We start from the raw sequence: 27,896 nt of genomic DNA on the forward strand, positions 1-27,896 counted from the left end.
AGGATGTTTAAGACTCCACGGATGTGAACAGGTGTGATCTCAGAGTAACCAAGCGTTCGGAGAGACATAGGAGAGAGAGATAGAAAGCAACACTACATTCAAGATCTTATGAGAGAGAGACAGAGAGAGAGAGCTAACCAAGCGGATTAGCAAATCCCACGCCGACTCCTAGGAGAATCCTTCCTGTGATCAGCATGCACGCCGACAGCCCACCAAGAAGAACACCGATCAGCATGAGATATAGAAGAAAATATTCCCAATACCTCACACCATTACAGCCTAAGCTTCTAGAATGAAGGCCTCTCCACGTATATAGATACTCCGAACACTTCCAAAAAGACTTGCTTTCTTGATCAGGCTGTTAACTGAAGTGTCAAGAAGACTTGCTTTTGCATGATCCTTTAATTTGGAAGCAGCCCTTACAAGCGAGGAAGCACTAACGAACAACGAGTTTGGCCATGCCGAGGGTCATCCGATCTTCAATCACAGTACATTCTAAAAGCAAGTGATATCGGGTCAACTTCGTTCTGTCAGATTAACAATCTAAAACCACAAAAACTCGAGCATTCTTAATTTAGGTAAGATAATGAGTTGTTTCTATTTATAAGTTTATTAGTTTAAATTATTTAAAATAAAAAAATAATTTTCTTATGCCATTTAATGGTCGTTTGAATCTTTACAATTTATATACTGTGGGAACGTTACGTTGTCCATTCCTAAAAATAAAAAAGAACTTTAAAGACATGGGCAAAAATATTAAGGTTATAAATATTTCTCACAAATAAATTAATATTTCATGGAATATATAGAGATACAATTATAAAGATTAAGGCTACATATCTAAAGGTCAATATTAATTAAGTTCCCTAAATTCCCTGGGAATATTGATACAAGAATTATAATATAATTATAATTATTATATTTATATAAATCTTTGAGGAGTATATATGTGAATAATGCCATGTAAAGGGTTATATATGAAAAAAGACAAAAGCTTTATCACCTCATGAATCTTGAACACTAGGGTTTCGTTGGCGGCGGAGAAGGACAAGCGATGGCGTCGCTCCGGTCGCTGAAATCCTCAATCTACGATAGAGAGGAGAAGAAGATGTATATATTTTTTTGGTTTCTTCCGAAGTATATGTTTTTGGTTTTGTCTTTTAGAGATGGTTTTCTTGCACGAAAATATCGATTTGCTTATTGGTCTACTGCCCGCAGGCAATACCAATCTCAGATTAGGGGGCTCAATGCCTACGATCGGCACAATAAGTTCATGAAGGATTATGGTGGGTCATTGCTTTTCTAGTTCGTTCAACAAGAATTTAAATAATTGATGTTTTGAGAGGATATATGCGGCTATTCTTCATGGATAAATGTACATGCAAGTTTCCGTTAGACGTGGGTTTCTTTATTTTATCTTGTTCATATGACTGAATATGGTAAATTTTTTGGGGTTGGAGGTGAAGGAAATTTAGGTCTCTGTCTTATTGATACTTATTAGTCTTTTGGGAATTTGACTCTTTTTTTGAAGATTTATCTCACATTGAATGCAGTAGGTAATACCATACTTGTTGCTTAATAACTAGCTGTATCAGAGACATGTTTAATAATAAAAAAGATTTTCATGTAGGTTTATACGGAACATAAATTAACGAGTGAGATGTATAACAATCTTTCCCATTATTCCATGTTTTCTAATATGCTTGTGATTTGCCGTAAAAGTGAACTAAAGTAAGATATCTCCTACCTTATTCATTCTCCTAGTGGGTCTGAATTTTTTAGCATCTAGATGATAAATGATATCCACAAACAACATTCAATCAAACCAGAAATTTCTAAATCTTTATTTGTAATAATTATTCATGTATAGTTCTACTTCAATAGGTGAGAGGATTAATAGAGGTGTAATGTCACTTATATTAGAAGAGTGTTTTTTTTTCATTTTTAACGATAATAAGCTTTAATTAACTTTTCATTGGAGATTGCACCTCGATCATTTTCCCTTCTATCACTCACTAGAGAATCATTTTTGTCATGCAAAAGTCTTTTTCTTTTGCTAAATATCACTTTCTTTTTTTCCTTATACCTGTGACATACACCTGAATTTTAAGTTCACATTTTGGTGTTTATTGTGAACACGAATTATTTATTATTGGTACTAGTTGTATAAGCACACACAAAATGGCAAAAACAATTTTCATTTGTTGCTGGTATATGTCATAAATTCTCTTTTATGTTATACAATAGGTGACCTTATTACAGCCATAACTTTGCTTCATAAATAGCTTTTTGCAACTTTAGTCTTGACAGTGAGCAATTGTAAAATTGTACATAGCTCTAGTAGTTTATGGCCTTGTCTTCCTAAATATCTTGTGGTACATTGCTTCTTCTTAATTGCAATAGAAGTAATGACAATTTGTAAATGAAATTGAATGCACTTGTTCAATGACTTGAAAGCATATTATTCCGAAGTGGGAACATGATTTGCAATTAACAATTTTGTGGTCTTCAATATTATTCAAGTGTTATTAGTGTGGATGGCAAGTGTTCTTGGCAAGGGATTTTATATGGTTGAAGATAAGGGATCTTTCTTAAAAGGAAAATATTATCATGATTAATTAACAACTTGTGCATACAAATGAATTAGCAAGGACCATCTTGCAAGGTCAAATAGTCTTGGGTGACCGACAGATAAGTAGTAATGGGAGTGAAAGGTGAAAAGAACCCCATCAGGGAGTGACATAGAACATATAACCATGAGCTCCCAAGCAGTATGAGGAATCGAGGATAATGTGATTTTTAACTGCATACCTATTGAAGAATGAGTTGGTGACTCATAGGCAGTGGCCTGGTTAAGGGAACAAATTTGATCAAGAATTTCATGTAGATAATGATTCAAAACAGGTAGTTCTGTTGGAAATAATATCTTACTTCTTTGATGTTGTACTAAGGGTTTCTTCCCAGTGTGGCCCTAATTAAGTACTGGATGGGCCAATACCTCCTTTTTGTTCCAGCTTCCGTGACTACTTCAGACAGTAGAATGGCAGCAATCCAGTAAAGGAAAAATATGACTATAATTTTATACTGTTATTTGAAGTTTTACATGTTATTTAAAAAAGTTTTGTGATCTTTGCTGTTTTAAGTCCTGGCTGGTGAGGCTAAATATGTTTCAATGTTATAATTTTGATGCTATCTTGATTGCGTCTATTAGGAGGGAATCCTCTCCAAAAATTAGATATTACATTTTCTCTAGCATATTTGCTAGGTTATGTTGTGAGTCAATACTAGTTATATTTTTCTTTGTTTCAAGAAAAAGACACTTGATTAACCATCTAGCAAAACAACTTAGAGATATCATATTTTACTAATTATATCTGTACTGAGAGTTGGTGTTTGAAACCCTAAAGATGGATTTAGATTCATGTTTGTGTTGTTTGCTTGTGTTTTCAGCTGCTGTAGTCTCATAGTGCTGTTTCAGCTCAAATGTAGTGATGAAATTTGTTCAAGTTTTATACAAAATGGACGTTATCAATAATGCATATAATGAGATATTTATATGCAAGATATTTGATGTCCTAAAGAAAGCAGATGATGAACAACCCACTATATCAAAGAAAGAGGTAGAGGGCTACATGCATCTGGACATTATAATAACAAATATTGATTAATGTTGAACATGGTTATCTACAGATTGCATTATGAGCCTAGGTTGCTACTTGACATGAATTAAGTAGCTAATGATCAAAGGAGCTCAGTGGCAGGAAAAGATCTATGATAGTTGGGAACTTACATCATACTACATTGAGACTCAAATTTCTAAGTTCTTTGTCATGTTTGACACAAACATAGGTATTATATTTTGTTTTTGCAATTTTAAATAAAAAGTCAAGGGACATTTAAAAGCTTTGCATATAATGAGCTGTTCATATGTTATGTTCCTAATGTCTTAAAAAAATCAGATGATGAACAACCCTCTCTGTGAAAGAAAGGGTTAGGGGGTTACGTTTATCTGCACATTTTGGAATAGGGTTACAGTGCTATGTTTCATTATTGTGCTTCAGTATGTTAAGAAAAAAAAAATGATGTCATTCCTTGTGTCCAAGAAAGAGTTGGGGACAACATGCTGCTTTGATGAGTAATTTCTGATGAGATAGGAGATCTTGGTTCTTGAGTCCTTAAAGTATTGAGGATATCGATATTCGATGGTATTTTCAATTTCTTGTTGATTGATGTATGGACTGTTGATGTTTACATATGACACAAAAGGATGTCAACATATGACACAACAAAGTGCTGACTTAGGAGTGCCACCAAGAAAAAAAAAAAGGGAAAGAAAGTAAGAAACTGGAAACCATAAAAATGTAAACTATATTATTCTTGGTTCCGACTTTTGATGCTTGAGGCCTCCTCTAGACTGTCAGTTGATGACTCCTCACAATGAAGCCTCTTTAGGACAAGCTTTGAAGCAGCTTCTTACGGGTTGATAATAATATATGCCTTGATAAAACTGTTAAGTTGGGTTTTCAAATCAAGACTGGTCTGTTTGGTCTTCTAAACACAGTCAGTTCGTGAATCCAATTTGCTAAACCTTGAAGCTAAGAGAGAATAAGGTTTTAAATGCTGGTCCAACATCAGTTTCGGTAATTTATTGGATTTGTTTCATTCTGGTATACACGCAATATACTGACCATAACAACCAATTTTATTTAGTAAAGTTAAAAAAATAAAAATAAAATCAAAATGAACCGACCATATACCAATATTCAGTCATATCTTTTGATATCAGTATTTGGTTGGCTAAATGAATACCAGTTGGTATGTTAATGTTTGACTAATATCTAAATCCTTGGGCCAAAGAATGAGTATTTTGCTTAAAATAGGTGGTTTGACTTGCCTATACTTTTGGATCCCTAGAAACATCAGCACTGGAAGAAAAGGCCTTCCCCTTAAACAGACAAAGTGTAATGTACCCCTATTAGAGAGAGAGGCTCCCACTTGATTGGCGGTGAAAATGTAATTTACATGTATCTGATATTGAGAAAAAATGTACCCCTATTAGAGAGAGAGGCTCCCACTTGATTGGCGGTGAAAATGTAATTTACATGTATCTGATGTTGAGAAAAACCATATCACCCTGCATCTGATGCATTGCACAGTGGCATGATAGTTCCCTAAGAGAAAATAAAGAACACTGCCTGCACAATTCAATGTCATTGCGATAATCTTAATTATTATGGGTGATTACCTCACGAGATTGCCAAAACATGTGTATATACTACACTAATATTGAAAGCTTAGTCATGCATTTGCTTTGTTGATTCTTATTTCATTCAATTCATATGTCTAGATGAATATTTATAATTTTTTGATTTATTTTATGCATTATTACTTCTTTTATTTTATTAGTTTGTGCATCTCACAGTACAATTTTATGGAAAGACAAGCCATACACATGATAAATTGCCAATAAAGACTGACCAAGACACAATTCGAGAAGGCTACAGGTTTGAAGTATCTCATGTTTTCCGTTTGATGATTGTAGGATGTTAAATCAAACACAATGCCTTTGGTGGTGTTATATTGTTAAGTACCCTAGGGAATTTGCTGTTCTTTTTATTCTGTGTTCTTTGCTTTGTCTATTTGTTGTATAGTGTGTTTGACTACTTTGTCTCTCTTTATTGTGCATATTATTGTTGTGGCATTCCTTTTATGATTTATGGTTGTTTATAGTAAAATTTAGCAACTCATTTCTGAGTTCGAGTCAAAATAGTGCTTAGGTTTTGAATTTGGGGCAAGAATGCATGAACCGAACATGTGAAAGGAATGTTCTGTATAATTTTTATTTGGTCTCTCAATTTGATTGCAACAAAATGTTCCTGTAATTCTTTTACATAAGATTTTAATTCCAGTTCAGGAGTGCATGAACTGAACGTGTGAAGGGAATGGCTATTCCAAATATGATTACAACTCTAATTCCAGATTTAGTTGCAAACAATACACCACCTTATTTTCTTCATATTAAGATTTTGCATACAAACCCCTACATAATTTTTTATTATAAAAATCCCCCTGCTTCTAAAATGCTTTAGAAATTTGACTGTCAACATCAAGTAATAGTTGTAGCATAAATTCAGAATACTCCTTGTTTGCTACTTTGAAATTCTGTTATTGTAATGTAATGGAGAAAATTGCTATATTTGTTCATGATAAACATCCCCAATGTTCCCTGTTTCCTAGCCAACCCTTTTTCCCTTTATTTTCCACCTTTATCTTCCATGTTCAGTGAACATTGCTTCTCCCTGTTGTTCTCATTTTGTTTCTCCTCATTTTCTCAATCCCTTTTTCTACTAACTATAGATCCTTTCTTTCTGCCAAGCATATCGTGCCCCCCTTGGCCTTACTATCTTTCATCGTAATGATTTCTTCTTCCTGCCCAACTCCCTTTTTCTCCCAACTATATAGCTCATCCTTTTCGATTTATTTGTCACTTATGATAACCATTTTCTACTCCTTAGGCATCCATGTTTTCTGAACACATTAACAAGTAATGTGTAAAATATATGTACAAACTAAACAGGAAAACTTGAACAGAAAATTCCAACAAAATCCAAAAATGAGAAGAAATCCCAATAATCAATAAAAACATTCTACCAAATACTATTCCAAAACATTTCACTAGAACAAGGACGATTAAGAGAAAAGCTCCTCAGAAAAACTTGAGGACTCAAACCAACATGGAAGTATCAAAAGTGCAACAAGAATTTTAAAAAAAGAATAGCCAACTATTGTGAAACCCCAAGTCACTTCTCTAAGTATTTTTACCGACTATACTCATTGTTAAAAGGTTATTGAGCTTCAAACTTCCTATCCTCAAATCCACAAATAATCTTAGTCTTCAATAGCGATGATTTATTGCATCATGGATAAACAATAATCACATTGAAAAGAGATTGGATTTGAAGCTCCTTTGCTTGAGAGCTCTTGAATTTAAGCATAGATTAGATGTGTGACATGCTAAGGGAGCCAACAATGTTATGCAATCTTTTCAATCTTTGAAATATAAGATAACAAAGGTAGATTTGGCTTAAGTGACAGATTTTGGTAGGGGGAGACATTTGATTTGATGTACCTTTAAGGTAGGATATACATAGTTATTAGGCATAGGATTTTATACTAAACAAATAACATAAGTGGTTGTATGTGAATACCCTTTACAATATTACTTGTATATATCTTTTTATGAGATTTAATTTGATAAACTATGTTATTAGTTATTACCATTGTGATATTTTGCTCTAGCATTTCTTTAAGAAGATTAGGAACAAAGGTTAGACCAAGTTTGCAATATCATCCAGTTCGGTTTGATACAGACATTATTTAGCGGTTTATCAGTTACAGATACACATACTATGTAAATTAGCCAGTACACTTGGCACAAGGCGGTTCATTAGGTGATCTGAGAATATGGCTGAGGACGAGGACAGTAACAAAGGTTTGGAGCTTCATGGGGGCATGCCAATATCTCTGTCGAAACTTCTTCGTCATTGATGTGCCATTAACGTACTCCCTCATAGAGGTATGTCAAAACTTTGAGTGTACGCACTTCGAGCTTTTGAGCTCAATCATGTCCAACAAAGATGGATAGTTCTTAAGCAGCTGTTGGAGATCACGTTGCATATGAATGGACAAACCAAAGTAGTGAATCACATGATTTTTCATCTACTATGAGGATATAACTCCCAACATTTGAAGACATGGGACGAAAGTCTATCGTATCTGCAATTCACATTTAATTAAGTGGTGTACAGCTTCACAACCTAATCACCATTCAAGGTATACTTGGGCTACTTACACCAAAGCCCTTTTGATATGCAGTTATGATTGATTCAATATTACAAACCTCCAAAGAAGGTAACATAGCGCTACAAGCCTAGAAATTTCACGAGCACATCCGATGGGTGCGCTAGGAAGTTGAACAACATAGCTTCAGTGTGCTCAACAGAAATACAGATAGTGACATGATCAACACTGCGCTAAGGGTCAGTATCAAGAAGATGGCCTTGTCTGGTTGCACTTAGGGAAGAAATAACTAAAGGAGAAGAAAAGAAATTCAAGCACATTCGATATGAACCATTCAAAGTCTTGAAGTGGATTGGAGACAATGTTTGCCAACTCGAGTTGCCTCCATATATGGAGATGTACTCGATTGTGAATGTGGAGAACCTGAAGATGTTCGAGCCATTGATGCTAGATGACGAGTCGTACAAGATATTTCCTTTGATAGATGATTAGATAAGTTGGTGACTGGCACTTTGGATGAAGATACCATTGTCAAAAAGAAGGTTACCGCTTTAAGACAAGGCATTAAAATAGCTTTTCGAATAGGATGTAAAGGGCAAAAACTGACTTCCACAAAATGTTCACGAAAGAAGTCAGCGAAGCTTAGTTTCCCATCTTCAATTCTAGATTCAACAGGAATTGAATGCCAAATTGGGGGAGCTGTTGATTAGGAAGGATCAACCCAGCTCAAGTCCTAGTTTGGCTAGCCTAAAGACTTTAGCCCAAGCTCAATTTGAATTAGACTCAAATTTAGAAGACTTAACTGATTAGGAGTCCCTTGTGTGGTCTAAGAGTTGGACTCTGATTGAGAGTCCTCTGGTTAGTAGCCCTCCCCCTCTACAACTATAAGTAGAGGGGGTGGCAGCCCTAGGAAGAGAGGAAAAAAAGAGAGAGGCGACAACAAGAGAGAAGCCTTAAGAAGCCAAGTTTACATGCTCAAGAAGTCCGAGTTTGGAGCTTGTTGCTTAAAGTCTCTTTGCAATTGCATGAGTAGGTATTCCATTTTCAATAAGCTTCTTTTTCTTTTTCAGATTTCTCTTCCTCTAGCGTCCCTATCAATCCTCCCACAAAGTGTAGATCCATTCAGAGGAAGGATTTGATCACCGAATCCTTTTGCCCAAACGGATCAAGAGGAAGTGAAGCTTTGTAGTAAAACAAAGACAAAAGTTCTTTTTGTTCATTCCGGCTGGATGTGATCGATCCTGTTTTCGTGGGAGGGGAGGAGGATGAGGAGGCCCTTAGGCCCTCTTCAATGAAATTTCCCAAGAAAGGAGGAGGTCTAGGTCCTTTTTTAAGAAATGGAGAAAAGAAGAGAGGCAGTTCCCACATCATATGCCAACGACACCTGGTTGTGAGAATCTACATGGGTGCCAGAGGCCTTCATCTTGAGAGTTACGTCTTAAGCCAGGGCGAGTCTAGAAGTTAACTTTTATTATATTTATCTTTCTCTTTCTCGTTTCACAAAAAAAAAACTTGCTTTGTTCATTGCGGTCTCGTACTACATCAAATAATATATGTGATATTCTGAATGTTATTGTGATTGAACAGGATTGTGTTTAAGATAAACTGGTTTGATGTAAGTTAGTTTGCCAGATTTATAATTTTGAGAAGATTTTGGTGTAGTAATATGAAAAATCTGTTATATATTACATGACATATACAAATATGTGAAATTTAGTATGACTATACTAGATTAGTTGTGATTGCATGTGAATTAGGAAAAAATTTATCTTGTAGTGATATATCATATAATATGAATCAGCATAAAGGGACCAGGGATGACTATGTAGGTGGATAATTATTAGGTGAAAGGAAAAGGACTGTTGGAAATTGAGTGGTTGAAAATGTTGTAATTCTTACAGCAGCTTTTGTGGCACAGTTAATTAAGTTGATAAAATGGTGGGCATTTCACTATAATTCATATCATTATTTGAGTCTTTTCCTATGTATGAGGGACCAGATATAGAACATAACCCAAACATGAGGATGCTTCCTGGAAGATCCTATGAAAATTTAATGACCAGCTGTTTATCTGACATTCTTTTTAGTTGGTGCCAAATGTCTAGCAAGTTAAATTATACTAGGTAAAAAATTACCTTACAAGGAAAATTGACTAATAGGATATCTATATTGGTGGCTGCATTAACCCAAAATTTCCTTAGTTTCTAAAAAGAAACCCAGTGGTAGTGGTGGCCACTTATTGTTTCTCTTATTTGTCTCCATGAGCTAGAATAGTTGTTTGGCTAGCATTGTGTTTTACAATTTATAATACTAGTAAAGATTGAACCAGATGAGGCCCAAGTACACTATAGGAGAGATGTAGTTAAATGTGTTGGTATATATGTTTGACTGCTTTTGGTATACTGGTAGCTTGTGTTGGACATACAGCCAGTTCATGAGATTAGGAGAGGTTTTATAATCTTTTAGGAATCAGTTTTTGATAACTAATCTTGTTTTCCTGTATTTGAAGGTTCCTTTGTTCAAAAATTTATAGAAATCTGTCTTGTGAAAAAGGTTCATAATTTCTGAAGATGATGACATGGAGTCAACTTGGGAGAAGAGGCTGGTGAAACGCTATTATAATAAGCTTTTTAAAGAGTATCCTTCCTAATTTGATCATTCATATTTGATGCCTTACTCATCTGTTTACTGACTATTTTTATTTTGACCATGTATTTATTTGCAATTATTCTACTTTCATGATCTAGTATCATCTTTTTTTTGACAAGCACTACTTAGGTTCCGTAGGTGGCCTGCTAAGTTTATTTAGCTAACTTTACCACTAGGCAATGGTGCTTTTTGAGTTTCTAACCAAAAAGTCTGAGCGCCTAGATGGAGGCTAAAAGCCTAAAAAGATAACTATGCCACTAAGTGTACCTCATTCCTAACCGCTTGCAAATACTAATTAGTGAAGAGTAATAAGGTTTGATTCAATAAAGTTGAAAATAACACATCATTACAAGTAATTCACCAAGTGCAAGTATTTTGAAATGAGATTCTACATGCAAAAGTAGTTGCTGTGTTCTTGTGTAGTGAATTAACAACAGTCAATATATTGGTTTGGTCTGCTAAATTTCTTTTTTTATGACTGTTTTAGACCATGATGCATGTCATTGTCTAAATTGTTGTAATGTGTCCTTTTTTATTAGTATTAGTACTTTCAGTATATCTTTGATCAAAACATCTCCTCATAACCTCACTGTTGGGAGCCTTGTAATGTCTTGTAGGCAACCCTTTTTTTTCATTCAAATACCTATAATGAGACGTTGAATAGAAAATTTGTATCATCCTAGATTTATAATTGGAATGTTCAATATGAAAGAATGGGTGTTAAGAATACTGTCTTATTTGAACTCCATTTTAAAATTAATGGAAGACTGCATATGATAATATGTGTTTTCTTGTCAACTTAGTATCGAAAATTGTTTGTGCTTAAGTTTTGTGTATATCATGGACATGTATATTATTATTATTATTCTCGGCAGATGCTTGTGTGTCTAGGCCCTCCAGCTAAGTCTTTGAAGGATTCCTATTTATGGCTGCCAAGATATTTTGGAAACTTATTGTATGGGTTTTGTGCCTTACACATCTTTATGTCCTTCAGTAATAAAAGATATTGCCTCGCTGATATGTCACCTTACAAACAAGGATAAGCATCGCATGAGAAAGATATTGCATCGCTGATGTGTCACTTTACAAACAAGGAAAGGCATTGCATGAGAAAGATATTGCATTGCTTATATGCCACTTTAGATGATACACATCTTAAAATGCTCATATTTTTCTTGTTTGAGACTTTAACTGAGTAAGATATTGCATCGCTGATATGTCGCTTTACAAACAAGGAAAGGTACATGGCAATTAGCAAAGGACAGTAAGATTAACTGATCACTTTCATAATTTGGATGCTAATGTTTATGCTAGATATTCTAGTACATTTTTTTTTTAATTTTTTGTTATGTGGATAGGCATTGCATGAATTTTGTACAACTTAATGCATATGATTTTGAAATATCAAACTTAAATATTGGATTTAAAATGATAAAGATTTAGGATGCAAGTGCTGAATGTTTTTGTTATGATTTCCAGGTGTTTGTTTTCTACAAGAATCTTTCACTGCCAAATTCCCTTCTATATATGTATGTAGCAACAAAAGAGAAAGAAAGATAATTACTTAATGCAATAACGTAGGAGTAACTTTTACATGAGAATATAAACTTGTAGTCAGAATGTTAGTCACTGTAAGATAATTTGATGAACTCAAGAATGTGAAATACAATATGCAAGTAACAGGTGGATGGCTGTGGGTGAGGGAGTGCAAATTTTAAGATATTTAAAATCAATTCTTGGACATCCTTACTCCTTAGTTCCATCATTTTGTAAATCAAATATCATTAACAAACTTTACTTCCCAACTATTTGGGGTTAATTACATGGACCATCTTTGGTTACTTAGCTTTGATTGCAGACAGCGTCACTGCTCACTAGATAATCCAAGAAAGTAATGACCTTGATTATTTCTTTTAATGTAATCAATTTTGTTCTACAGTAAATGTAGTTACCAACAACACATGGAAAAGAGAATTACCACAAACTAATTCCCAGGTATCCTAAGAGTGTTTAGAACTTTTGATGGGCATGCTTAATGAAGTATCGGGAGGGCTGGCGGTGAGCGGCACGAGAGAGGGAGGGAGGTGGGGGGTAGCCATAAATTAAAAAAAAAAAACTAAACTTTATACTTGGTGGTAAGCTTGGTTCAATAGATTTACTAGGCGGTAAGCATTGTATCAGACCCGAATGCCCGAAATGGGCAATCCACATGCCAATTCAAGCTCGGACTGGTAATTACCAAACGATATGTATCGATCTGGCTGAAATTGGGAATCATGCTTTCTCGTGCCATCCAACAAATTTTCTTGTTTAGTTTTTAAGTATCTAAGGTCCACATTATGTGCCAAAAGGTGATTACCATAGTAGTTTTGTCAGTGCATAATTGTCTTCATACTAAAGCATGTCGAGATGCTAACAGGCCTATATTGTGATAGATTTCTGCAGAATCTCTTCTCATCAAATGAGCTTGGGTTAGACAACTTAATAATCATTACTGGAGAAAAGGGATTCAATTAACTCTGCTTGCTGGAATTCTTACTCCTTTACTAAATTAGCTAAATACAATTAATGGTATTGATGCCATTGCATAATTAGGCCAGTAAACAAAGTTATTTTGATGTGGATGAGATCTCCACAAGAAATTTCACTCATGCAGATTGACACTGGATGAAACTGCACGTATAAAATACAAATGTGAAATTTATTTTGCCAGATCCATGGTTTCTTTGGAATTATGAATTTATTTATCAACATATTTTCTTTAGCTGGTTTTAAGCTCTTCTCATATGGCATAATGCTCAAAGTTCACTTTGTGGAATATTCACTTTCAGCTATCAGTAATCTGCTTATAATTTATCTATATTCTTATGAGCATTGGTTTGTTTCTCTCAGATTGGCTTAAGGTGGAGAACAGAAAAAGAGGTTGTATCTGGGAAAGGTGAAATTCCTAACTTATCATTTTCTTTTTTCTCACAAGGAGGTATTATTTCTCAGATGTTATATCTCTATATAGATGATTGGAAGTGTAATATTCCTTAGCATGTAGGATCAGATATCCTTTATGAACAATTCTGTAACTGAATTCTGACATATAATTTTTTTTACTGAATTGTACTAGTGACATTTCTTGACTGCTGTGTGATATTGGCTAAATAACATTTTTGTGAATTAGTCTTGATTTTAATTGTTTTCTAGCTTTCAGATAAAAGGAATTTATGGAGATGTTTATGTTCAGGTACTTGTATTGTATCACTTGTGAATGGTCAGTTAAAACATCCTATCTTATCACATGAGAAATGTATATGATCCAAGGTATACATTTTCGAATGATATCGCCTGGTACTGGCAGTACGTACCGGTCCGACAGTAAATCGATACGCGAACCGCTCGCTACCGGACGGTATTTTTCTATTTATAAATAAATTATATATATATACCGCTCTGACACGGACTTAGCTGGTTTTGCCTAAGTCGTGCGGCACCCTTGCGCGTCCGTCCGCAAAGGTCAGCCTCCCCGAAGCCTCCCATTGTCCCTTAGGACCAACAAAAGAGAGAACGGGTTAAAGAGAACGCCTCAAACGGGATCCACAAGCAAACATGTCCGAAAAACACTTCATAGACAAAGCAAATTACAAACAGACTTTACAAGCTATGAACAGTGGCACAACAAAGGATAAAATGGTCCATTACAGACCGAAAAGCTCTCGCACGTGTCTACATGACACAACCTTTATTTACAAGCCTAAAGAGGCCACCAACCCAACTAAAATGGGACTATTAAGCCTTCGGCCGTCCCTTTACATTCTGTACAAGGCATGAACATGGCAAACGACACGGATATACATAAGCATTACATCAAACACCTTGTTTAGAAGTTTGTCCGTGACATTCTCCCCCACTTATCCCTTCGACGTCCTCGTCGAAGCCTTTGTGAACACTGCAACTCTTCGCCTTTGCTGAGTCTTCAATCTTCTGCTCCAGCTGCAATGCGCCTCCTGGCTCCCAGCTGCTCGCCGCTGCTGTTTTTGAGTAGTCGAACCTTTGATCCGCCATGCTGCTTCAACTCGCCAATGACTCTGACTCTGGTGTGGGGTTGGCTGAGTTGTGTTGATCCTCGTTGATTCCTGCGGATCCACCAAATGAAGGAAAAGACCATTCTTACTACGCCAGTTTCTCAAAATTTCCACATGCTGCTTGAACTGGGTGGATGCTTGTTGGAGCTTTAACGAGCATCGCCTCGCAAACTTCTGAAGTTTTGGGTCCTTCCTCCACAAAATCTGCTCATTGATTCTTCTTTCAGTTAGTTGTCACATCCAAGTAGGTTCGTATCACTTCCGCTTTCGATTGACATTTCGTTGGGAAATGAAGCGGACAATCTACTCTCAGTAGCACTGATCACCGTTGGTGAGGATTTGACAACTATTGTCTTCCATTATCTTCGAAGGGTCTTTGAACTTGTGCAAAGCTCCTCTGCTGGATAGATAAGAGAACTGGGGTACTCGGTTTCGTCCATTCTCTTAAGAGTTGAGAAGGCAAAGGTTACTTGACTTCGCCCGCCTCCTCGAGGTTGTACTTCATGCATCGAGCTGGTTACTGGCCTTCGCCTGCTCTTTGCTCACACTTCTGAAGCACTTGAAGTGTTTGCACTCCTTGCGTTGAGTTAGCTACTGTGATTCACCTTCTCAATGCCATTGAACTTCTGGAATGCAGGAAGTTTTCACCCCAACTTGGAGTAATTCTCTGATAGATGAGGTCGCCTCTGGGATTGTACCGTCTTCTCCATCAACCCTGCCGCCTACTCCACTGAGTAGCAAAGGTACAGCACCACGTACTGCCTGCTTCGTTCCTTGGTCGTGCACTCTTGCATAACCCGAAGTCCTTCACTTACGGCTATCTTGATGAGAAACTTGTTGACACCGGTCTTACGAAGTTTCTTGGCCTCTGCCCTTCAGCCTTGTCTCGGTACTTGGAGATTGCCTCTGCATGCTCCACCTCCTCGGCCCCTTTCACGACCAAGCGCTCTCCCTCCGTGAGAGCAAGGGATCAATGACTTTGACGGAAGTCCCGCCTCTACGGTACCATGGCGCTGCCATGCTCATGGCCCTACTATCCGTCGCCTCGCATCTGCATCCCTTTTCTTCACGATCAGTAGATATGTCTCCGTGGCACTCCTCTGAGTCCACCTCCATTCTAACTGATGCTTGATTTTGGGTAGCTAAGTCCCTCTGGACTCGTCGTCGCTTCCTCGCCCCTTTCGACCTCCTGCTTCAACACCTCTGTATTCTCCAAGCAGTCTGTTTGGTCGATGGAAAGACAGACTGCAACTCCCATGCATGGCCTCTGCCATCACATTGTAGGGTTTGCACCGATTCTGTTCTCCTTAGCTTCCTTGGTAGCAACGTTCGCTTACTCGACCTTGTCCTCTGACTTGTCGGGCTCCCTTAAGCGAATATGAGCTCTGGAGCAGTCCAACTCTCCAGCTGCTTCGATCATACCTCTGCATGATCAAGTCCCTCTCATGGGACTCACTGGTACTTGCATTCGAACTTTTCCCTTGGTGGAACCCAGCCCCCCATATGCTGATGACCAAGGTTTTCATCCGATGCAAAATTCGACGCATGCCCGGAAGACCCGCCTCTGCGGTACCATGGCCTTCACTCCTTGAATCCATAGCCCTTCTTGCCGTCGTGTTGTTCACCAAAGCGGAGCTCCCAGTAGCTCCCGATCATACCTCCATATGATCTAGTCCCTCCCGGGACTATGTCGTGTGTGTCGCATTGCCACGAACTGTTCCACCACGATCCGCTGCACCATGTCGCCTCCTGGTGACATCTCCATTACATTCTGATCCTTGTGGAATAAACTCGAATTGTGAACCCTCCATGTGTGGCCTCTGCCAATACATCGCAGGGTCTCCTCCACCTTCGATTTTGTTCGCTCCTTTGGCAATCGACCTTCATCCACCCACTCTTGGGTCACACCTAGATGAAGCACCGCTCTAGGACAATCCGTCGCCTAGTAGCTCCCGAAGTCCACCGACTTCACTGTAATTTGTGCACCATTGTCTGGATCCTGGGCCTCTGCCCCTACCAGCACAATCTTCGCTGCGCACCGCTTCCTTCATGGCAATTTTGAATGGCAATACTGTGGCATATTCTTCAAGAGTACCCGCCTCTACGTCCTCTTGCCCCGTGCTAAGGCCTTCTGAACCCAACTTCGCCTCCGCAAATTGAGTTGCCTTAGTTCCTCCATCAAATGCTTCTCCGAGATAAGGTGCATGTGCCCCGAAGCTCCCTTCGTCTTTTGCACCATGCAAGATGAGTCCGCTCCGTCAGAATGAAGGACCCATGGAACAACATGATCCTACTATTGCCTTTGCAAGAGTTCATGTCCTTGACCTCTGTCTAAGGGAAGCACTGTGCCTCTGCCCCACGTTCCAACTTCTATGTTGGCTCCCTTCATGCGGCTTGGGTACTTCGCCAAGTTACACCCAAGTTGCTCCGCTCCTCGTTTTTGCATTGAGTCGATGGTGGCCCTCGCGCCCACCATTCCACGAGTCAGCCCTCCCTTGAGTCCGATCTCCATATCGACTCTAAGTGTGCCTTCATTTAAGTTGCTTCAGGTCGCTCCCCCACTTGATCTCGCAATGCATCCACCAATGCATTCTCTCAAGCGAGATCATGCGACGACTCCTCGCCGCTTGCTCAGTCCATCGAGCTTCGTGGAGTTGTTGTTTGTTGAGGTACTCATCCTCAACATGTGAGGTCCGTCTCACATGATTCTCCCTCTGGAGAGCCGAGACTTATCCCTCCTGGATAACTGTCCCATTGGAGCAACATCTCTCTTCGTTTCGGAGACCACCATCCCCTTGGACTACTCCGATCTGTTGAACAAACTGTGCATTGTTCTGCCTCCTGCAAACGCACTTGCTAGATTGCGCCTCCACGTCAATACAGCCACCACTGCACCCCTCAAGGCCTAGCAACATGCTGAACTCGTTGCACTCTTTAGCCTCCTCCAGACGTATCCTTCGCATGCCGAAGAGAAAGTTTCAATGCTCCATGGCGCCGAGTTTTGGTCGCCTTGGGATGGCCACGAACAATCCATCGTCCGCATACAAGCCCATGCATGAGTACCGAATTCTTCGAGTTAGCAATTCCCCTCACCTCTGTGAGCTTTGCACACTCTTTCGGTCGCTGAGCAACTCATTCCACTTTGCATGGTCTCATCCTTTTGCCAAACGCCTCGCTTGCCGTGAGCACCATCAAGTAAAGTTGTCAACGTTGAGTCGTAGCTCAAACTCAGCCATCCCAACCTTTGTGCGCTCCATATTCTTCCAAGCTTGCCTGTTCTCGTGGTGCCTCTTGCGCGAAGGGTTGGCCATTCCTCTGAATGCCAAACTCAGATGCCCGCTCCTCTGAGCGACTCCTTTTCCCTACATCTCCATGCCCGTTTTCCCTCAAACGGTCGCGCGTTGCTGACTGCCCTCAACGCAGCCCCGCTAGGTCCCCCACGTTTGCATGTCAAGTGTTTCTATGAGTGCTTGTCTCGCTCTGATACCATATGACACGGACTTAGCTGGTTTTGCCTAAGTCGTGCGGCACCCTTGCGCGTCCGTCCGCAAAGGTCAGCCTCCCCGAAGCCTCCCATTGTCCCTTAGGACCAACAAAAGAGAGAACGGGTTAAAGAGAACGCCTCAAACGGGATCCACAAGCAAACATGTCCGAAAAACACTTCATAGACAAAGCAAATTATAAACAGACTTTACAAGCTCTGAACAGTGGCACAACAAAGGATAAAATGGTCCATTACAGACCGAAAAGCTCTCGCACGTGTCTACATGACACAACCTTTATTTACAAGCCTAAAGAGGCCACCAACCCAACTAAAATGGGACTATTAAGCCTTCGGCCGCCCCTTTACATTCTGTACAAGGCATGAACATGGCAAACGACACGGACATACATAAGCATTACATCAAACACCTTGTTTAGAAGTTTGTCCGTGACAGCTCGGTATACAATACCATACCGTACCAAGAGAATGTCGAAACTTTGGTACATTACGATATTTCAATTCTTGATATGATCACCAATATTGCTAGGTACATATTCTTTTTACAATCACTTGATATAATGCAAAATGAATTTGGTCAAACTCTCCTCTTGGGCCATTTACTGACGATAATGATATCAAACAAACTATTAGTTAAAATATGCAACCATCAAGTGCGAAAATGGAGTGTAGACCTCACTGGTATGTATCAATATGCTCCTTGTCAGAGGAGTTCTGGCATAAACACGAGGTATACCTTCCTACCATGCATATTGTAAATGAGTGGCTTTGCTTGCTGTTCTGTGCTAGTTTGTGGAATGTACAACACATGTTGTGGACTAAAAAGTGACTTTAGAATTTTATGATGCCAGCATTATGGTATCAGATACTGGTTGGACCAGTATGAATTGACTTGTATTCTATGGTCTGACCTAGCACTAGTATTGGGCCATCATTTTGTTATAATTCAGTATACCTCTCATTTTTATATTACTTAATTTAGCAATGCTGGACATTATAGGTTAGTATAATGCTTACTATTAATTTACCAGTCCAATATGTTGTTGAAACCAATATCAAACCGGTATTCTAAAACTTGTTCAGTATTAACTTATTTTTGTTTGTAACAGGTCAATTTATCTGTGGCGACAAGAAATGCAACGAGAAAGATGGTCTAGGAAGCTATGAAGTACACATTCTTTTCTTGTGTTATAATTCATGAAATATTATGATTTTTTTGTTTACATTTTCTTTATATTTTTGGTAAAACTGACTAGAACTAGACATGTTGGTTTTTGTCAGTCACTGTTATGATTCTGTTGATGCTATAACATGTATGGTTTTAGCTGTTGTTACTAACACAACTACCCCGCATAATCTTTCAGAAAATTTATTTTAAATATCCATATTAACGATGAAATCAAATGAGGTTATGTTGCTTTTCTTAAAAAAATGATCCTAACAATGGCCAAATATTATTCTTGATATAAATTTTTTCAAACTAAGGAGATATGTGGAATTATATTTTTTGTAGGTTGATTATGCCAAGATTTTAGATTTTGGAGCATGAGGGTGTGGTAGTTATGTGCCTGGCATGGATTGCATCTGCTTTGATCTTTAGCCACAGTGTTGGCAGGCCCTCCACGCAACATCAACCTCATTGTGGAGGCCACCATGCATTCTGGATTTTGTTGTTGTTGTTGTTGTTGTTGTTGTGAGGATTTGATATGTATTGGATTTTGGATTGTATAGATAGTTTGGTCACCACATTTCTTTTTGTGTGATGCTTTTGCAGTGTCAACTGCCATATATATTATTGATGTCATCACTGTTTGTGAAGATTTAAAATGGCAAATGATGACTTTATCTTTTTGAGGAAAGTAATGAATTTACTTGGATTACAGAATTCTAATCAGACTTAGTTCTTGAGGTGTATGTAGATAGTCTATTGAATATGCAATCTTGCACTGTTTTCAGCTCCTAATTTTTTGTCTCATAAAACCACTGGAAAACTGTATATCTTATATTACCTATGTAATCTGGTATCTGATGTAGTCTTCTTTTGCTCGTTGGTTAGTTTCAGAAAAATTAATACAACAAAGTAGGAGAAGTTTAAAAAGAACATTCCAGCTACATGGGAAAAAAAACTGAAACTACCAGTTACAAATTTTCATTGACACGTTCACGGAGAATTTCTTGTCTATTTGGTTTCTTGTAGGTAAATTTTTCATATCTTGAAGCGGGAGAAAATAAACAGGCTCTTGTGAAACTGGTAGCTTGCAAGGGGTTAGTTTTTCACTTTAACATCTGCATCTTATCCATTTTGCAAAATCACCTCTGTTTGTAATTTTGGTTTCCTTTTGAAGTATAATTATTTCAGGAATGACTCTATGTTCAGTTTGCATCTTTTTTGTCTGGCAAAGGGTGGCATAGCTTTTGATGACTATGTAAAATGGTTTTCTTCTTACTTTAAAGTTCTCAGTCGATGAAATAATAAAACTAGTAGAATTTACATAAGGAGAAGATAAGATGTAAGCAAGGAGCCAAAAAAAGGTGTAGGTAGATACAAATAATTCTTACTTTAATGTAAGCCATGGGAGGATTTTTCTGTTTTTGTTTTAACCTGTAATGAAAGATCACTCTCACATTTAAGCCCATTGAGGAGTATCTCTCCTCAATAGTGTGGGATGATGTAACTCTCCTCTTTTACCTGTCATCAACTTCTTGGCAGCTAATCGGTATGGAGAATTTTTTTTGATATTGCAAATGAGGCTAACCAGGTTGGGTTTTCCCATTCTCATCCACACTCAAAATAAATTTAAGGTGTCTCCTCCTTGTTCCATCTAGGTTTGGGGATTCCCATTCAAATAGTTGAGGGCACTGCATTGATGATATGTTTCTCCAAAATATTGCAATTTGTGTCTGGCGATGGGAGGAGGTGGTAGTTGCCACTTGGAGGAGACAATTCATGAGGGTAAGAGTTTTGTGGCAAACCAATGTGAGAGAGTGGAAGGGAAAAAAAATAGAGGGGTTGGGTGGGGATTGGTGGATGGGTGGGAGAGAAGAGGAGAGAAGAGGAGAGGGAGAGGATGCTGGTAACACTGAATTCAGGTTATTAGATAGGGATTAAGATAGTTAGGGATTAAAGTGAAGTGTTGAATGAGGCAAGGGTTAGGTTCGAGTAAGATCATGTCTCACGTTGTGAGTCATTTTTGAACTATTCTGATTAGCAAGGTTTGCCGTACCGAAGTGTACCGCCTGTACTGGGGTGTACTATACTATAGCACTGCTACAGTATGGAAAAGTATAAAATTGTTCGGTACACCAGGGTGTACCACTCGATACGCCATGTACTGACCGGTACACCGGTACCGTACTGTACCGAGTCCGGGTTGAAACGCCGGTATGGTACGGTACGACGAACCTTGCTGATTAGTAAAATCTCTTCGATCAGTTCAAGTTTGGATGATAGAGTTTAGGACCATCCCAACCTCTTCCTCTTTTGTCTTGTAAATCATGCTGTATATATGTACACCATATAGTTCAGGGCCCATCCCAAGGGGTATTGTTATTGTCACATCAAAAAGTCAGTGAAGGTCTGACATATATATGTACACCATATACTTATTTAGCAAACTATATTGTAAAATATGTTTTTATGAGGAAAAACAAGCGTTCTAGCTAAACATTCAAAATAGTAGGAGAAATTACTAAAATAAGTGCATCAAACTGTTCAGAACTTTGACTACCATCCCAGTTAAATTCATTGTTAATGAAGAAAAGATTGTCACTGATGTGGTGCCTGTCTAGTATTTGTTTTGTAAATTTAAATTATAATTCTTCCCATTCTTCTCTAATCTTACAAGATAAGTTTAATCTCACTTGGGATTATTTTGCATAACTTGCATGTGACCTAAATGACAAACCTTATCAAACAATATTTTGATTCAGATGATTCTGGACTAGCTTTCTAACCAGTCGGAACTCTCAAGATATGAAGAGAATATACGTACACTGGTAACGAAGTTTAATGACTAGAATGTTATACTAATGATTGTTAGTCATACAAAGGCCAGTTCCTTCTAGAGTTTATGATCCCTTATCCTGCTAAATTTTCTAAAAGATGTTAATCAATGGTACCTTAGCACAAAGTTTGTTGGTGTCTTACGCGGTATGGAGTGTATTTTTTAGGATTTGTAACTTCCATAGAAAATTTGTTATAAAATGTTTATGGTTGGTTGAATCTCTTAGGTCTTATGAGGTAATTTTTTTTATAATTTCTAATATTGTCTTCTTAGGTCTTTCTGAATCTCTCATCGCACTAATCATTCATAGGTTTCCTTAGCATGTCTATACTATCCTAAACAATTCTCGATTATTTGGCCCTCTATCAGATCTACACTTAATTATTCATGAATGAGAATATGTATTCGTAATTTTTTTTCTACTAACTTGACACATTAATCTCAACTTCGCATCAACCTCAACAGTCTCATCTAGCGTTATAGAACTAATTCATATGTTGTCTCTTACGCATTCAATATTTACATTCATAATGCATTATTAGCTTAATAATTGTCTTACAGTGATTTAAAAAGTGCTAGGTGCCAAAAGGCACCAAGGTCTAAAAATGCCTAAGGCAAGCGCTCACCCGAGCGAAGTGAGGTGCTAAAATATAAAAATATATAATATAATTAATAAATATAATTATTTAAAATTTTAAATAAAAATATATTATTAAATAAAGAAAATCTAAGGTACAAAATCATAATATCACATTAACAAAAAGTTTCAAAATTTAGAACAATAAAATTTTACATCAAAGTCATTCATCATAATTAATATTATCGTCATTTTCACACAAATCATCTTCATTGAATTTGTCCTCTTTCTCTTGTCCTTCCGTTTCATCAAAATATGTTTCATTTTCTATGTTTTCAACAATAGCAAGAGCCGAGCTTGATGCTTTTGCACTCATTTTTCTCTTTGTCATCTACCTTGTATATGTTTGTAATTCTCTAGCACTTAAAGCTCTTGCTACATCTCCTCATGTCAATCTATCATCTTCAAATATAAGCTCGTCTTCGGCATCTTGTAAGTTGGCACCTATTTCTCCCACCAACCATTCATTTGAATCATTAATATCTTGCAATGAGATTGAATCAATTCTATTTTGCAAATCATGACGAGCTTTCAAAGCTTGATTATACTTTATGTAAAAAAAATCGTGTAATTATTGATGTTCCAACCGATTTTTTCTCTTTGAGTGAATCTGTCATGTCATATAATTTAAAAATATATTAATACATCTATCTAAATTAATTAATTAATTAAAATAAAAATATTTAGTAATCCTTACATGCTCAAAGATACTCCAGTTTCGCTCACAACCCGAAGCACTACATGTCAAATTAAGTACTTTGATAGCAAATTGCTGTAAGTTCGAGGTGGAATTTTCAAATAGACTCCACCATTCAACTGCAAAATTTATGTTATTATTAGCAATAACATAGTAACATATTATAGATGAAATTAATTATATCAAATTATTAATACCTGGAGATATAATTGTCCTAGATCGAATGACCATTGGAATTCCAAAATGACTTTCGACATTTTTATATAAAGATAATTCACGAATAATCTTATCTTGCACCTCAAGGCTTGGAACTAATCTTACAACGCATTAATATAACCTATCCAAAAATTCTGCATCAAACTTAACATATTTAATCTTATAAAAGAATTTAGGGTTTAAATAATATCTTGCTGCATGTAAGGGATGATGAAGTTGACAATTCCATCTTATAACAGATTTAATCTTCATTTCCATTAAAAAACCTTTTAATCGTCTCCTTTGCTCTATTCATAGCCTCATAAATATATCCCATTGCATGTTTATTTTCATTATCCACCAACCGAAAGACTCGAACAAGAGGGCCCATTACATTTAATATATAAACTACATGATTCCAAAACTACATATTTTTGACGATGCACGCTCTGTAATGTCAAGAATGAAGTAGCAAATCGGGTGACACCATATCTCACTAATTCTTTGTTCCTTATGAATTCTCTCATCATATTCAAAGCCCCAATATGATTATAAAGAACTCCAACAACAAAAATTGCCCTTTCTATGGTTTTTTTTATGTTTAAGATCTTTCCAATATCCTCTAACATTAAATCAATACAATGTGTTACACATGGAGTCCAATATTAGTGTTGTCTTTTTGTTTTAAGCAATTTACCTGAGATAAAGGATAACAAAAATGATAAGACTTAAGAGTTTAATATATTTAATTGAAGATAAAATAATTCAAAAATTCAAAAATTCAAAAGATGAATATTACCAGTTAATACATAGTTGCTTCCATTGTCGGTTATGATTTGAACGATATTTTGTTCTCCAATTTCTTTCACAAACTTGTCAAGTAAATCATATATCTTATCTTTAGATTTTACAAAAGATGAAGCATCTATTGACTTAATAAACATAGTCCCTAAAGAACAGTTAACCATAAAATTAATTATACTCCTGCGCCTCCTATCAGTCCAAACATTTGATATAATAGAGCAATCATGTATTGCCCATGATTCTTTATGACCTTTTAGTAAGCCATTTGTATAATTCAACTCTTTTTGCAACAATGGAACTCGCATTTCATAATAACTTGGAGGTTTTAATCCCACACCATATCTTCCAGTAGCTTCAATCATTTCCTTAAAACTATCTAAACGAGTTGTACTACGGGGAAGACCAGCCTGATAGATGAAGCGAGCAATGTGCTGAATTGTTCTTCCTCTTATTTCTTTATCACAAGCATCACTTATATTTGTTTGTCTAAATTTTGAGCCTCCTGCTTGCCCTTGTTGCTTCTATGATCCTTGAAACATATATAGATCCATCGGTCATTTTTTACCCTTCTTAGTACTCATAACTTCTTTTCCTTTTTTGTCGTATACTTTTTTTCCACTTAGGTTAATATTCATAGAATAATTTTCTTCTTCATCCCTGAGATGTTCAACATTGTCTTCTGGTAAATTCCCATAAGATTTTCTTTTGCGTCTTCTTTTCATTCATATAACTCAGCAACTCTTCTTTTACCTCAGGTGGACACTTTTTGCAAGCTGCTGCATTCTTGAAATTTCCTACTAGATGTTGTTTTGCACGAAAAATACCACATCTAGTAGTCTTATCGCAGAACATGCAAGTCACTGCATTAGGATCTTTCGGATCCTTTTGATAATTATACTTCTATGTAGGATCTTTTTTTGATGCCATTGGAGACTCTATTGAGTTGCTCTATACACTTGCCATTTATCCTGAGACCTAACAATAATTTCAAATAAATAAAAATTAACAATATTAAAATTAAAATAATATATTATTAATCTAATAAATACAAATACTATTACTAGTGTACAGTTAACAGCATACTGCATACTGTTAACAGTATACTATCGAAAGAGGAGAAGAGTGTAAGGGAAGATCGAGGGTGCTGACTGAGAAAAGCGGGAGCGATCGTGGCGAGTGACGATAGTGGCAACGGTAGCAACAAGTAGCAGCAGTGACAGCGGGAGCGGTAAGCGACGATAGTGGCAACGGCAGCAGTGAGCAACGGGAGCAGGAGCGGCGAGCAGAGACATTGGCAACGATAGCAGCAAGCAGCGGGAGCAGCGAGCGACGACAGTGGCATCGGCAGCGGTAGCAGCGAACAGCGGGAGCGGGAGCGAGAGTGGCGACAACAACAGTGGTAGAAAGCAGCGGCAGCAGTAGCGTGAACGGCGAGCAAGGTTAGGGTTGGGGAAGTTGCGCTAATATCGATGCTTTAGTTGGTTCGATTGAACCAACTAAAGCACCGGAGACTGAACTAGACCTAAAACGTTGGTTCGGTCGCCTGGTTTAACCCAGGCGCTCGCCCGAAACGCCCGGCACTTAGGCTCGGGCGAGCGCCCAGGCGGCGCCTCTTTGAAGCGTGCCGCCTGGAAATGAAGCGAGGCGCTCGGGCAAGGCAAGGCGAGGCGAGCGCCTGAGCGCCTATTGAAATCACTGTTGTCTTATCAAATTTTTTTTGGTGATAATACAGAACTCTTGATGTCCCTCCACTTTAACACAAATGCTTTTAATAAAAAATAATACTCCACTATTTCCTCCATAATGAATAAGCTGTTACATTCTACCTCAACTCATCAATTTAGTTATAATGAGATATTTAATAAGTTTATGAATTGAAACTCTTATGAGCTTGGAGTAATGTTTTTATGGGAATGAGCTGAAACTTGTTGATGGTTTTCATTTTGAAAGTTGTGCAGAGAAACTTGCCTATAGAAGGCAGAAAGAGAGGGAGCGCCTGAAAGATAATGACAGGGATACAAGCAAAAGGAAGAGGCATGAGCTGAATTTATTTTTTAATGAATTTTTGTCCTTAGAAAGGAACTAAATGTATCACGGATTCTTAGCTTTTTCTAGTGTGACACTAACTTTTTTCTCAGAGAAAAAGACAAGGACAATGACATTGATGATGAATATGACAAGAACTCAAATACAATAAAAAAAGGTTTGGCCTTATATTCATTTGTGTATCTATCTTGAGGCTAGATTTTGTGTAACCAATTTCAATATGCTTGCCTGACCATCTAATATCATCTCTTTATTTTTTTAGTCATATCATAATGCAGTGGAAAGTTAAATTTTATGTTATATCTTGGCCATGTACCAGAAACAATGGCATTATGTATAATTCTGTTGGAACTAAAAATTGTCAGGGAAGAATATATATTAGGAAAGATTAATAACATACTTGTTAATTTAATTGATTACTTCTATAGACAATAATGTTTCCACTTGTTTGAGTTTTTGCAGGCAACCATTAGTTCCTTTTAAGAAACCATAATATTACTCATTCAATAGGTTTATCATTATTACATACTTGTGATCTTGGATTTTTTGCAACTTACTGTAATTATTACTTATAGGAGGACCAAATCTTGTCAAGCATTCATCAGTTTAACATTAATGGAAAATTTGGGCAGGTCGAAGGACTTCAGCTTCAGTGACTAAAGAGACGGACGCTGTTGAAGATTTTGAGGAGTTCCTTGAAGGAATGTTTCCATGAAAAGAAAGGCCTGTTCACTATCCTATGCTATGTTGTGTCATATACAAACTTAAGCATGCACTATAAACTAAGAAATTGAGTTATCTGCTGATTGTCAATCAAGGTGGCCAATATTTTTTACTACAAGTGATGTGAAATCAACTAGCTCATGGATGCAAGTATGACCGTGAGATCAGGTCAAATATAATGAGATTCAATATAAATCAAGTCTTTTGCCTCTCACTTCCTGTATAATATTCTGTTCGTTAGTTGTGGGTGCTCTGGATATTGGTTTAGTATTAAAACCATAGGAGCATCAGTTTGCTATCTTAGCAGATTCTTTAATGATGGTTGGTCTTACTGACGAATCGAGCGAGCATGGAAATGAAAAGTTTGCTTGTGTTTCAATGCGTATCATGCGATGGATTAGAGCTGATGGTGAGGCGCTTAGTTATCATCAACTTATGGAGTTGATCGAGAGAAAAGTCCCTGCAATGCTAATCAATCTGCGGTCATGTCGATTTTGTTTCAGATATATTCGTGTACTTTTTTTTAAGACTATCGCATCAATCACAGTTTTCCTTGACCAAAGTTGTCCTCGTTCCCCCGTTCGACGTTTGTTTATAGGGAAGTCCTATTATTTGTGAAATGAATGGATGAGTTTCGTATTTGGTGGGGGAAAATATCTTTGACGTAGCTCCGTATGTATGGAGTGTCTGAAGTGGAAAACATCTTTTCTCAAGTTATTACTTGCACAAAGATGAAATCAAGAGAAGACTCTCGAATTGGTCCTTT

The 27,896-nt window shown here is 37.3% G+C and overlaps 1 protein-coding gene across 2 annotated transcripts; it reads left to right on the top strand.

The window, feature by feature from the left end:
* Positions 1–981: 981 nt before the first annotated feature.
* LOC135628026 (uncharacterized) lies at positions 982–27,248 on the top strand. Of its 2 annotated transcripts, XM_065134563.1 has the most exons (11): positions 982–1,110; positions 1,219–1,286; positions 5,423–5,504; positions 10,354–10,437; positions 11,650–11,689; positions 13,342–13,387; positions 19,134–19,192; positions 20,222–20,289; positions 26,312–26,395; positions 26,500–26,564; positions 27,040–27,248. In XM_065134563.1, exons 1-11 carry the CDS (start codon positions 1,055–1,057, stop codon positions 27,120–27,122), a joined length of 735 nt encoding a protein of 244 aa, XP_064990635.1. In that variant the 5' UTR covers positions 982–1,054; the 3' UTR covers positions 27,123–27,248. The 2 variants fall into 2 exon arrangements, with proteins under 2 accessions (XP_064990635.1, XP_064990636.1); XM_065134564.1 differs by lacking the exons at positions 26,312–26,395; positions 26,500–26,564.
* Positions 27,249–27,896: the final 648 nt, after the last annotated feature.

This window comes from Musa acuminata, chromosome BXJ2-11 (assembly GCF_036884655.1).
Source record: "Musa acuminata AAA Group cultivar baxijiao chromosome BXJ2-11, Cavendish_Baxijiao_AAA, whole genome shotgun sequence".
Lineage (NCBI taxonomy): Eukaryota > Viridiplantae > Streptophyta > Magnoliopsida > Zingiberales > Musaceae > Musa > Musa acuminata.